The sequence below is a fragment of the Pelodiscus sinensis genome, chromosome 3, assembly GCF_049634645.1.
Source record: "Pelodiscus sinensis isolate JC-2024 chromosome 3, ASM4963464v1, whole genome shotgun sequence".
Classification (NCBI taxonomy): Eukaryota; Metazoa; Chordata; order Testudines; family Trionychidae; genus Pelodiscus; species Pelodiscus sinensis.
In genome coordinates, this window is record NC_134713.1 from 83,763,215 (window position 1) to 83,776,719 (window position 13,505).

The window sequence follows — 13,505 nt, forward strand, 5'->3', positions numbered from 1 at the left end:
TGCGAGCGGGACGCTGCTGCTGGCTTCGTGGCTACTCCAGCCCGCCTGCCCCATATTCCTCGGGCGGCTGGGCGCTGAGGGGCAGGGCTGCCCCGGGAAAGCCCAGCCCCAGGGCGGGGAGGGTGCGGGGCAGCCCAGCTGCCCGCAAGGACCAGAGGGAGACCGAGAGGACCAGGCAGAGAGCAGCAGTCACCAGGCGGGCGCTCGGCTTCCCATTGGTCCCTGGCTCCCCTCCCCTCGCCTGACGTGGGGTTTAAATGCCTCCTGGCCGGAGCCCGCGGAGCCTCTTTGCCCCGAGCTCATGTGCTGGAGTTTTATGACTGGCCAAGCGCGGGCGCTCTGGGAGGGGAGGGGGCCCCTCGTCCCCTCGCTCACCCCGCCAATGACCAGCGACTCTAGCCCCCAGGAGCCACCCATGAAGCATCGCTCCCCTTTGCAGCACACCGGCCGATGATCCAAAGCCCCGGTGCGCAGCTGTCGTTAGCCATGAGCTGTCTGGATGTTATGTACCAAGTCTATGGTCCTCCCCAGCCGTACTTCGCCGCAGCCTATAGCCCTTATCACCAGGTACGTGCGGGGCCCCTGGGGCGGGGACAGCCGGAGAGAGAGGGATGCCCTGCGAGAGATGACTGCCCGTGGCCAAGCCACGCCAGCGCTGGCTGTGACACAGAGCCGCAGCCCATTCCGCGGGCAGTTCTGTACTTCGGTGCCGTGAGTTAGATTCATGGGCCTCATGCACCACGAGACTCGACTAACTCCTCAAACTTCTTCTAAAGAATGAATGAGACCCAGCAAGCGCCCCTCTTGTTCAGCGCTGGTCGTGGGGGGGGGGAGGCGCGGGGTGGAAATGGAAATACATAGTGGGAACTGCAGGGGGGGAAGGAGGTGCGCTCTGGACTCTCTTGTCATTAGAAAAAGACTTTGCCACATGTCACTTTTCGACAGCTCTATTCTCCCCTCGTGCAGGGTGCGCTTCTACTGGGGCGTTTGCTTGAGATGTGCTTGGCGGGAGCGTTTTGCACCCTGAAATTTGGAGGGAGGGCTATGCTGATTCTTAACCTGATTCCTTCCGCTGGTTATGGAGGAAGCTGAAGACACCTGGGGTGGGGAAGATTTTGGTTTTAGTTCGTTGGATGCGAAAGGATTGTAGGTGACACTGAACTATTTCGGGTTCTGCAGACTGCGCCTTTGCTCCTGTTTCAGCTAAATCACAAAAAAAAGCGTGTCGGGGGAAGCAAACGATTTTCGTTTCCACACCATCCGGCCTCCGCGTTTGGCGCAGTATTAAATCCCTTCCGTCCACACTGGAAATTGCGGTGTTAGTTTCTTTCAAGGCGCAAACGCGGGCGTTGTAGCGCTTGGGAATACAGTGTTGCTGGCTACCTCCGCACGCGCAAGAGTATTCTTCGTGCCAATGAAGCCCGATCTTTCAATGCCGAGCACTGAGAGATTTCGTTCAAATGAAGTCCATCTTGCAGAGAGAACTTTTCACTCCGATTCATAGACGAGGTCGTTGTGCTAAACGCGACCCAAGACTCCGAGCTCTCTTTACAAGCGGACTGCACCTATTCAACAAGCGTCTTTCGTTCGTTCGTTCTTTATCTCCTCCCCTCTTTCCTTTCCTCCCTCCCTCCAGCAAAGCAGAGTGGGAAAGCTCCACAAACGAAAAAAAAAATGGCCCAAATCCACAAGGGCTCGCTCCTTTCTGCCCTCACTGACAGACGCTCGGAGTCCTCGGATGCTGGGCTTGTAGTTCTCCTGCGGAGAGAATGGGGCCCCTAGCGCGGACGATGCTTTCACTCTGCTCTGTTTGCCCGGGCCAGGGGATGGGCTAGTGGATCCGTCTTTGTTCGGGAAGAATATTACATCCGCCTTCCTGATTTACCTGCAGCTTATTGCAGGAGATCTAGAATCTAGAGAACTGGGATTCCCCCTTGTCTCTCTGAGCATTAATATTAGGGTAACCCTTTAGACTCAAGGGCTGCCTTGAAGGACGGCCCCCATGAAAAGCCATTCTTAATGTGTCGCGTGTCTTGGCCAAGGCCGCTGAAGCAGGCCCCTGAGCTGCCAGGTACATAGGGGGTGGCAAACAGAGAGAAAACGCTTCCCGTGTTCTTCCTTCATTTCTCCCCTCAAGGCTGGTTCTTCCAGCGATTCGCCATTGTACCGCGTCCCAGCTGAGAGCCCCTCTGTCTGCAATCTCCGAATCCAATCATTCATGTCTAAGAAACGGCCCTTAGCAGCTGCAGACACGCTAGGGGGAAAAACGGAAAACATGCAGCACACTTTCGAGTGAGTTCCAGTTTTTTCAAAGAATCCAGTGAAAACAATCCAGGCCTGTAGGAAATACCGTGGGTTTCTTTCTGCTCCCGCTTGCCAAGTCAGCGGTTTCCCCCTGAAATGTATTTGAAGCTGCCCATCTTTTTCTCCAATTAAAACTAGTAAGACCTCGTTTGGGGCCATGTTTTCACCCTTTACACTCCTGCGAGCCCATTGACTTCAGCAGGGATCTGGCGGAGGGTCCCTTCTTTTCGGCCCTTTGCTTTTTAAGGGTTCCTGTGTACATGCAATGCTTATCTCTGGGTAACCGAGCGGGTGTGGGTCTGCACAATTATGTTTATTGAAACGGTGCCCGCCTGGGCTTGGTTTCTTCTGCCTCCCAACGCAAGATCAAAATCTCCACGTTTGATTTGCCTGCGGTCCGTATGGTGCCTTGTGGGAAGGTGATTTCCTTTGGAAGAGAGGCACTCCCGGATTCTCAGCACGTGTGAATTTCTCCTGGCCGTTTCTTGGAGCACTTTGTGTCTACATTGCAAAGCAGGCTTCACTCCTGCGTCGCCGGTCTCTCCTCCCCCTCTGCAGGTTTCCAGACAAGCCAGGTCTTTCGGTACCATGTAGCTACACCTCGCGTAGTCAGATACTTCACACAGTCGGCTGGGATTGGCAATGAGTGGGCCCGATCCAGAGATGGGGGGGCACTAGCGAACTGTAGGTATCCTATGGCTACTGGAAATGCTTGGGCCGACCGGGGGATTGGCTCTGAACTCTGGGGTGGGGGGTATGTAGTGGCTGGCGCTGTATCCGTGCCGCATGGCTCACTGCTGGGCACAGATTCTCCGCCAGCTGGACCGGACTGCACTGAGCCGTGCTACCCCGCTGTGCTTGCCTGGCTTGATTTTCTCCCCTCCTTCCTGACAGAAACTAGCCTTTTACTCGAAAATGCAAGAAGCCCCCGAAAGCGCCAGCAGCGCCAGCACCAGCAGCAGCTCCTTCTCCAGCCACGCCCCGGCCAGCATCAAGGAGGAAGACTGCAGCCCCGAGAAGGAGCGCCCCCCCGAGGCCGAGTATATCAACTCCCGGTGCGTCTTGTTCACCTACTTCCAGGGAGACATCAGCTCCGTGGTAGATGAGCACTTCAGCCGGGCCCTGAGCCAGCCCAGCAGCTACTCGCCCAGCAGCGCCAGCGCCAAGACACCCAGGAGCACCGGCTCTTGGAGGGGTGAGCACCCGGGACTGTTGGGGAGCCCGTAATGCCTCGCTAAAAAGGGACGCCAATAAAAGCAAGAGGCGCAGGGTTTCCTGCAGCCTTTGGATCTCTGGTTTCCTGAAAAGTAGCCCTCCCCCCGCCGGAGAGGACCCCCTGGCTAACGCCAAACTGATGCTGTAAAAAAGCCAAAGGAAAACGACCCTCCAAGGGCCCATTAGAGCAGATCTCATCCAACCTCCAACCAACGCTAGCCCAGCGAAAAGGAAGTTTCCTGCTCCTGTAGTTGGAACTGTGTTCCAGACAGAGGGGTAGCGAGGCCAGGGGGGGCTGGCGAAATGCGAGGAAGTTGCCAAGAAAAATTCCCTGAACAGTCGGGGATAAAACGGAAAGAAATGGCGTTAGACAAGCTGTTCCCTTGTAGAGACCTACCTAAATAACCTCTACTCAATGGGAATGGGATCGGGCTCCATGGTTTTGTTTTGCAAGCCATTTTTAATGTGAACTATAAAATGCCTATTCCCAGCGTTGGCTCGGGCATGGAAATTGAAGCTGGTTAATTATGCTTAGGTGAAGTATTTTTTAGAGGACAGAGCCCATAAATTCTACTGGAGTGCTTTAGCGTTGCAGGTGCTCAGCCAGCACCTTTGAAAATCTGGCCATAAATAGCTATCTGTAACTGAGAAATGACTGTTCAGATACAATCAGGTTGATCTGACACGTGGGAGTTTTACAGATTCTGTCGTGACATATTTTTTTCTATCGGTTAGCAATTCTTACTCGTAAATGTGTTATTTTGGCTTCTCTGAAACGCTTCTTCTAATTAGCGGTCTATAGCGAAGAACATACAATTTCTTGTATGCTACTTCTCCAGACTTCCCTCTCTTCGCGATGACACTGAAATTCCACTGAATATAAAATAGTGCTGAAATTAGTGTAGAGAATTTAAACAATGACCCCGAAATTGTGTGATTCAACCTGTAAGGTCTGAGCGGGGAGGGGAGTTCTCCACAAGGAATTGATCTTATTTTATTTTTTACCATTTACCATAAGTCTTCAAGCGGAAGTCGTAGTATCGAATGGGTACCAGCACCACCTGGCCCTTGATTTTTAGCTTAGTGCATTGATGATAATTACCTTTTTTAATGTAAAAAAAAAGTCACTTCTCCAGTCCCAGCGCCCCAGAGAGATAATACATTATGTACAGACCTAGCTCAAGGTATATAATAGCTTGCTGTATCTTTAGAGGCTGAAGGAAATAAATAAAAACAATGCCTTGTTTAAATCCAGGGCAGCAAGCCTGCAAGATATCCCTCCAACCTTTCAAATTTGTGCAGCGTGGGAAGAAGTTAACTATAGTGTGCTTGGGTTTATCAGGGAACAAGAACTATTGACATGTAGCTAGAGGATATTCATGATCGAGCACATTATGAAGGATACTGTCTTCTACAGCACACTCAGCAACATGTGAGAGAGAAGGCGACCATGACTAAGCCAATAGCTAACTTTATATGTAAGGCTTAAACGGCCATTTACTTCCCCGGGAAGAAAAAAGTATATAGCCTTTCCCAGGAATGCATTCCCATTTCTCACGTAACCACCATATATTTTACTTCAGAGCAGGTATTCTGCAATTTAGCGTCCAAAAAGATAATCAGGCTGGAATTATAAAAAGAGTGATTACAAAATCGTCGACACCCTGGCCCATACCGTATACTAGTAAAATTGCCAGAGAGTTGTTCACTTCAGTGGGAGAGTTGCGTGGGGAGGGCAGGATCCGAGCCCCCAGTATTATCAATCTAGCCAAGATTCTTCTTCAAGATTTCCCAATCTCGCCATTTATTTCTGTCAGTGGTTAATAAAAATGAAATACTACTTGAAATTTGGCAGAGAAGAAAGATACTCCATGCTGCAAGTGCCTGTGATGTCCTACATCCCACTCTCTGAATACAGCTGAAGGATCCTTGCCAGGGATTCAGAGATAACTTCCCTCTGGCTCACACTTCGTTAATGCACATTTTATTTGCGTTAGGAATGCATAACATACCATGTGAATAACGCTTAACATTTCTATCCTCACTATTGGTAAATATTATTCCATCCTTCATATTGCTTGACAGACGAATAAAATACAGGATCCCTGAAGATCTTACAGTCCTAAGCGACGTGCAAAATGCATTACAAATTTTAACAGGTCACCTGTGAGGCAGGCAAGCCTTTTTAGCCCAACTTTACAAGTCGGGGAATTGCCCGCGGTCATTTAGCCAACAAGTGACCTAACCAGTAATGTCTCCTCATTCCAGACCTGCCTGCCTCTAAAGAGCATGGAGGGGAGAGATGATGTAAATGAGTCAAATTCTATAAATGTTAAAAATCTTCAAGGTCTTTTATTTTCCACCCCTGGAAATTGCTCTATGCTGAACAGAGATGACTTATCTCCTCTATTGGGGGAAATAAATCCCGTAGTTCTGGGACTTTTTCCAACACCATCACCCCCCCCCCCAAAAAAAAAAAAACCCCCCACACACTTGGACATCACCTTTGTTTTAACTGATGGTAAACAAAGGCCTAGATGTGTCGAGGCAGCAGAGATCTGACACGTGGCTCGTAGACCGTTAGCTGGAGAAGGAGATGTGAGGATCTAATCTATAGGGAGTGTGAGCTCTTAATGTATTGGGTGTGTGAGCTGGCGGGCACGCTGTTGGACAGTTAGCTGGCAGGGGTCTAGGTGGGGATCTGATGTGTTGCGGCCTGTTGGAGGGTTAGCTGGAGGGCTCCGCTGGGGCGGCCAGGCTGGAGATGCACTGCGGTGCCAGGCGGCACAGAGTAGGGGCGGTTTCTCTTTGCTCATGTTGCTTCCTTCCCGCCCCCCTCTCCCCCCTTCTCTCCCCAGACGGCTCCTTCCCGATGAGCCAGCGCAGCTTCCCCGCGTCCTTCTGGAACAGCGCCTACCAGCCCTCCTCGGTCCCGGCCTCCCTGAGCAGCAGCCTGGGCAGCCCCCTGGCCGCCGCCGCCCACAGCGAGCTGCCCTTCGCCGCGGCCGACCCCTACTCGCCGGCCGCGCTGCACGGCCACCTGCACCAGGGCGGGCCGGAGCCCTGGCACCACCCGCACCCGCACCCCTACCTGGGCGCGCAGGGCTCCGCCTACCCCCGCCCCGCCGCCATGCACGAGGTCTACGGCGCCCACTTCGACCCCCGCTACAGCTCGCTGCTGGTGCCCGCCGCCTCGGTCCGCCCGCACCGCCTGCCGCCCGCCTCGGCGCCCACCCCCGGCAGCCCCCCGTGCGAGCTGGGCAAGAGCGAGCCCCCCAGCGCGGCCTGGGCGGCGCCGGGGCCTTTCCCCAGCCCGGCGGGAGACATGGCCCAGGGCCTGGGCCTCAATGTGGACGCAGGTAAGGCCGGGGCACGGCCTCTTCCCCCGCCCCTGACACGTGCCGGGCCTGGGGAGGCTGGAGTGGGGAGCAGCCTCCAAACGAGCCCGCCTAGCGGGAAGGCTGCTGCCTAAGGGCCCGCCCTGCCCCAGGGCTGCCTGCAGGGCCCTTTCCAGACTTCACCGCCTCCCCCGGGGCAGGGGGAAGCACGTCTGCTTTGCTCAGGAGAAAGTGCAGCGGCTCCCCCTCCCCCTGGAAAGCTGATCCGCTGGTCTTTTATGTGTGATCAGGTGCCTAGGGGAAGCTTTTTGCAGCTATGTTTTCTCTGGAAAGGTGAGACACATATAGGCCTGGTTTCTAGCTGGGTGAGCACACAAAAATAGGGAATTTATCTTCTCTGGGGCTGGGCACATAATTATGCTGATCACAATGAATGATCCCTCTCATGGCTGGGCTTTAGATCCAACAGGGAGCCACGCCTTTCCCTGGCTAGTTTGGGTGGGGTTTTTTTCCTCTGCTTCACCACTGCCTTCCATTCTGGGTAGCCACCACAGTTAGAGTCCCTTCTTTGCTCTCACAAGGAAATGGTAGTGTTTGGCTTTCTCTGTCCTTAAACATCTTGTACCTTTTTTTCTTTCCCCCTTTTTCCCCCCTCTCTCAATTCTCAGGTTTGCAGCCTCAGGATAAAAGCAAGGACCTGTACTGGTTTTAGACCTGTCCTTCACCTCTTCTTCCCCGGGGCTCTCCCCCAGTAAATCTCTGCCTAGTAGAATTGGTGACGTTCAGAGCTGAAATCGAGTCGGTTTGTAACAGCTTCTGATCTTGGTTTTCAGCTCGCCGTTATTCCTTCTGTGGTGGATCTCTCCTGAGCTGATCTGCTGACTCACAGACCCCTGAGTACCCCTTCTTCTCTTCCTTCAGACAAGCCAACCATGGCTCAGCATCTATTCCAGGCATTTCAAGGACAAGAACATGGGAAAGGCAATGGAAATCACGCTACTTGGCATTTCAAGTACAATATCTAAAACATATTGTGGAGGATAAAATTCCTTCTGTTGAAAGAGGAGAGCCAAAGAACTTTTTATTTAAACTAGCTCCACACCCAGAACTGTGGTCAGACTCCTTAAAAAAGAATTAAATAAAGTGGGCAGTGGTGTGAAATCACTGACCTTCTTAAGGGAGGGGGAAGGAAACTGGTTTTTTTGGTGGTGTGAATATTTTTTATGCCAATGAGAATTATTTCTTGAAAGCAGGTTGGGAAGATACTCAGTGCTTTTGAACTGGATTTGTACTTTATAGAACACTAGGAGGAAAAGAAATTTTAATTCATGAACACTTTTGGACTGGTAACAAAACTGGACAGATCTTTCAGCCTGGGCTTATGAGTGGCAAGTGGCTAGTTTGGGCCACCTGCCCTGGGCTTACAGAAATGCAGCTGTTCCAGGGACAACTGTTCAATCTCCAGAAACTTGACAACCAAGGTGGCACTTCTCAGAGTTTGGCACAACAATTGCATTGGAGATATAGATATATTATATATATAAATAATTTTTTTACAATGAATGTTTTATGATGAAAGAAGAAACCCTTAAAAAAATAAAGCCTGGCAGCCTTAATGGGGAACAACTGGAGCACACCAGAAGGAAAAGCACATTGTGGACAATTGATCTCCATTGCTTCTAATATTTCTGTGTGTGTGTGTGTGTTGTGCTGTCATTCGGTCACTTTAATAGTAATTTTTGAGGGTGGGAATAAGGGGCATTTTTAAATGTTAAATGTTATTAAAGATGTTTTCTTTTACCCTTTATGTGTTGGTGAAGGCTTAAAGCTAAACAAAAAGGGTAATATCACAAATTGGAAACTTTAGGGTGGAATGGGAAAAACCACCTGTAACATGGACAAAGCAACCCATTATAGTTACTGTGTATTAAAGCTAAACAAATCTTGCTGGTGCAAAATACTTTCTTACATGAGTATTAAAAGAAAGAGTAACAAGTATAGGCTAAAAGGGATACAATAGGGCTTAGCCACAATATGCTATGGTCTCCCTGTATGGTGAATTAATACAAAATAAGCAAGGTGTCATTCTGCAACAAAGCATCCAACTTCTAAAAGCTGGGGGGCGGGGGAAGGGGATTGTAAAACTCAGCAATTCCTATTAGATTTGTCAATTCAAAATGCTTGTACATTCACATCAGTGTCAACTAAAACTTTCTAGCCGAATACTTAGAAATGGATCTTGCTTCTCCTGAATTTCCCTCCAGCACTGGCTGCAATGGAGCTAGATTTACAGAGGAAAATGGGAATCTTAGTAATGAGAATTAATCAAATCATTAGCAGAAAATTTATTTGAGAAATACTTTATTTGAGAACTGTCTTCACTTAGGGCATGTCTACATTAGGAAATTATTTTGAAATAAGTAAAATAGAAATAATAACTCCGGAACTAACACAATCAAAATAAGCAGCCTGTTATTTTGAAATAACGGGCTTGGTAGTGTGGATACTCCACTTATTTCAAAACAAGGGGGATTATTTCAAAATAACTCCTTAGTGTAGACCAGAGCTTAGTGTTTTGCAAAAGAGGGGGCATATTGTGGTTATTTTAACCAAATTTTTCCTGTTAGTCTGCTGTAAACCAGAACCCAGACAGGCTGCAGAAAGACAGACTAAGGGATTTATTTTACCATTAAGTCAAAATGGTCACAGGATCCTTCAAAGGAAAGAGGCAGTAGCACTTGGCAAAAACACATAGTAAGAGTTAGTCAAAAAGTGATAGTTTGAGGGGCACAAGGAGAAGGATTTTGTCAACAAATGCTGTGTTTTGGCATTTTGAAAATTCAAAAAACTTCAGCCAACACCAGAATTACATGTGCTTCTTTGAGTATGCTTATTATCTGTCTTGTTCCCTCTCTCTCCTTTCTCCCTGAAAATGATAGTGAGCAGAGCTGGCTGAATTCAGCCAAAATGTATTTGTGAACATTCTTGCAAATAAAACCCTGGCATTCACAACAATGATTTGTGAACATTCATTCAGGGGCTGGCAAGTTTATTTGCAATAAGATTTGTACAAATACAGAATCTGTAAATATCAGTATGAATGTTTGTACTCAAAGTGCCCCTACTCTTATTTATTATTGGTACACTGGTGGCAGCCAATGGCCCCATGTCAGAACTGGGGCCTCATTGACCAGGTGCTGCATAAATCTAAATCTAATCTAAACTATTATAAAAGGAGAGGTGTCCGTCATGTCTCTGTCTCTCACAGAGAACATTTGAGAAGACTTGCAAAGTTTCTAGAAAATGCCAGAATGAGTGAGAAGTGATGAGCGAGGCCTGGATCACTCCCCTCAGGGATTTGGGGCGGGGCTCAGCGGCTCCCCAGCAAGTGGCTAGCAGGTGTGTCAGGGAGCTGGCGGTGGCGGTGATATCCTGCATACCTGTGCCTGCTGGGGTGGGCGACTCGTGGGCCAGGGCCCCGCGCTGTGTCCTGGGGGCAGCCTGTCTGGCAGGTCAGGACAGCACAGCATAGCAGGGAGAAATGCCTTGTGGTCCATCAAGCAGCTGCTGCTGCAGCACGATGACTTCTCTGAGCAGCACGTTGGCCCCATGGACAAAGAGAAGCGGGAGATGCTGTGAGTGGTGGGACTGGCGGTAGGTCCCTGTCCACCGCACTCTGCCTACCCCTCCCTCGACCCCCCTCAGCTAGTGGCCCCCAGGTTTTCCCGTGCCCAGCCCTCCCCTGTGCCTACCCCCAGTGCCACCCGCTTGCCTGCCCCACCTCACTGCTGCATCCTCCTGTCTCTGCTGCCTGTCAGCCTGCTGCACAACAGCTGTGAGGTGGGGCTTGGCTAGTATAAAGTAAAAAAACAACGATAATGATTTTCTTACCATTTACATTGATACAAGCCCTGATCCCGCAAAAGACATGCTTAACTTTATACACTGGGGCTGTGTCTAGACTGGCCAGTTTTTCCGGAAAATCAGCCGCTTTTCCGGAAAAACTTGCCAGCTGTCTACACTGTCGGCTTGAATTTCCGCAAAAGCACTGGCTTCCTACTGTAAGAAATCAGTCTTGCGGAAATATTATTCTCCCGTTCAGGCAAAAGTCCCTTTTGCACAAAGCTTTTGCGCAAAAGGGCCAGTGTAGACAGCTCAGATTTGTTTTCCGCAAAAAAGCCCCGATCGCGAAAATGGCGATCGGGGCTTTTTTGCAGAAAAGCGCGTCTAGATTGGCACGGACGCTTTTCCACAAAAAGTGCTTTTGCGGAAAAGCGTCCGTGCCAAACTAGATGCTCTGTTCTGAAAATCTTTTCCGTTAAAAGCATTTCCGGAAAATCATGCCAATCTAGACGCAGCCTGGATGTAGTTTGTTGACTTCAGTGGGACTACTTGCTGTGCATAAACTTAAACACATGCCAGATTGGAGCCTTAGAGTATAAAAACTGAGGAGAAAAAATGTTCTTATGACACGTTTCTATAGTATCTAGCACAATAGAGCCCTTAGTGCTACAGAAATAATTTTTGTGGCGAGTTAGCTGTTTTGGGATTATTTGCATGGCAGATTCATTGGAAAAGCATGAATGGTTGCATATAATCTGTAAATGTGATCGCTATCGCTTTCTGCTTAATAAATCATAGGCTACCCAGTTTTAAGTGAACAGACCCATAATGTCCAGGGCAGTGGCATGAAGCGATAACACTCACATAAATCATATTGTGAACTCCCTATAGGATATTCACACTGTCTGATAGCAGACCAACTAAGTATAACCAAGAAATTAATAAAAATCAGAACATTTTCACAGAGATTTCCAAAAAGGAAACACAAGTAAATTTCACTTAATAAACTGTTTGTTTCAATTAGTTTATCGTGAGTATAGAGTGAGTCTAAAACAGTTCAATGTATATAACATTTAACAGTTCAAGGGTTAATACTCCGGGTATCTTCACAAAAGATTTTTTCTTTTCTTTTTACTAATGAAAATTGAGGACATTTTGCACAATAACAAAACATTGTTCTTTGGTAATATTTTTAGGCGCTGCAGGCTTAACACTAGTCTCCAGCAGGGATACTTTAATAGCAACCGGAGTAGGGGAGAACTTCATTTAAGACATGATAATTGCACCAATCTCTGCTTTGGTTTTGGCTTTAGAAGCAGCTCCTGGGAGCCATCTTCAATACATGTGAAAAAACAGAGCAGATGACAATTGCTATTCACATTGCTGAAGTTAGATTTGAAAGAATTTATCTTAACATTGAATTTGTCTTAGTGTACAAATCCTTGTTTCCCAGCATCAGAGTAATTCCTCTGTCCCTCCCATGAAGCATGTCTCACCTGTCTCTGGAGGACCTTATCTGTCCCGTTTTCATCTTATGTCAGTAGGAGCTGCTGTCCCCACTCACTTTCCCTTTGAAGTTCTATTTAGATCCATGATAAATTCTAAGACTTAGAAGTCGGTCCCTGTTTGGAAGGGAGGAAATGCAGTAGTTGTTTTTGGACATACCAGAGACATTTTACTGCCGGCTCTTGTGCATCTCTTTCTGGGCATGTTCTCCAATGAACACTCTTCTTTGCACCTCAAGGCAGCAAACTAGCTCCTTTGGAGGGCGGTGGTGCCCTGGCTAGTGGGTGTGGCCTGTCACCTAGATGTGCAGTCACTGTACAAGAGGGTGAGGGATTGGCTATTTCTGGGTGTGGTTGGAGAAAAGGTCTGTGATAGGTTGGATCACAGAAATCCCCTTGGGGTTGTCTCCTGGTCTGCTGCTCAAGCCACTGAGCCTGCCTTCCTGCCTTCTAAGGCTTCTCACCATCCTGGCCTGCTGGGCTCAGCCAAGGCACAAAGTTAGGGTTACCTCTCCCCTGCAGAACAACACTGACACTGAACCAGTTCAGCTCCATGAGGGCTCATCTGTAAGGCCCATTAACAATACCCAGGAAAGTAAAACCCAAAAGAGATCAAAACCCCAAATAAATCCTCCTCATCCTATGTAAAAGTTTTACACAGAGAAAGTGCATAGGGAGGTCTGCCCACTTTATCAATGAAAGAGAGATATTCACAGTGGTTGCTTCCTCTCCTCCCCCGCCCCCCACCCTGGTAACAATTATTTACACTGGGCTTGATAATAAACAAAAGTGTTTTTATTAAGTATAAAAAGTAGGATTTAAGTGATTGCACGTGAAAACAGACCAAAGTAAGTTACTAAGTTAAAATAAACAAAATATGCTCATTATAATATACTAAGAAACTCGTTACATGCAAATTCTTACCCTAAACAGTTCTTTTTATCTCAAGTAAAATGCTTCAAGTCAGAGTTGATCTTTACTCTGGCTTGGGTCTACAGCGGCTTTTTTTTCCAGAGTTCTTTGTTTTCAGGTTTCTTCATGTGTATCATCTTAAGGCGGGTGAGGCAGTTTCAAAGGCCAGCTGAATACAAAGACCTGATTTCTTTCCATTCCTTAAACAGAGTTTCCCCCAGGGCGGGAACCCTTTGTTAAGTCTTCCCAGCCCCCTGGAAAAGTACCAGGTTCAAAATGGATTCCAGCACCGGATGGCATGGTCACATGTCTTTCTAGGCCCTTTTATGGTTTGGGCTTACACGACAAACAAAACCATTCACAGGTTGTTGGTTTGAGTACTGAGCCA

The 13,505-nt window shown here is 48.5% G+C and overlaps 1 protein-coding gene across 2 annotated transcripts; it reads left to right on the top strand.

Moving 5' to 3' along the window:
• The first annotated feature begins 258 nt into the window (after nucleotides 1–258).
• VGLL2 (vestigial like family member 2) lies at nucleotides 259–10,646 on the top strand. 2 transcript variants are annotated; one of them, XM_075924042.1, is made up of 4 exons: nucleotides 259–567; nucleotides 3,199–3,499; nucleotides 6,378–6,878; nucleotides 7,526–10,646. In XM_075924042.1, the coding sequence occupies exons 1-4, from the start codon at nucleotides 451–453 to the stop codon at nucleotides 7,567–7,569; spliced, it is 963 nt and encodes a 320-aa protein (XP_075780157.1). In that variant the 5' UTR covers nucleotides 259–450; the 3' UTR covers nucleotides 7,570–10,646. The 2 variants fall into 2 exon arrangements, with proteins under 2 accessions (XP_075780157.1, XP_075780158.1); XM_075924043.1 differs by having other exon boundaries at nucleotides 261–567; nucleotides 7,691–10,630.
• The last annotated feature ends 2,859 nt before the right edge of the window (nucleotides 10,647–13,505 follow it).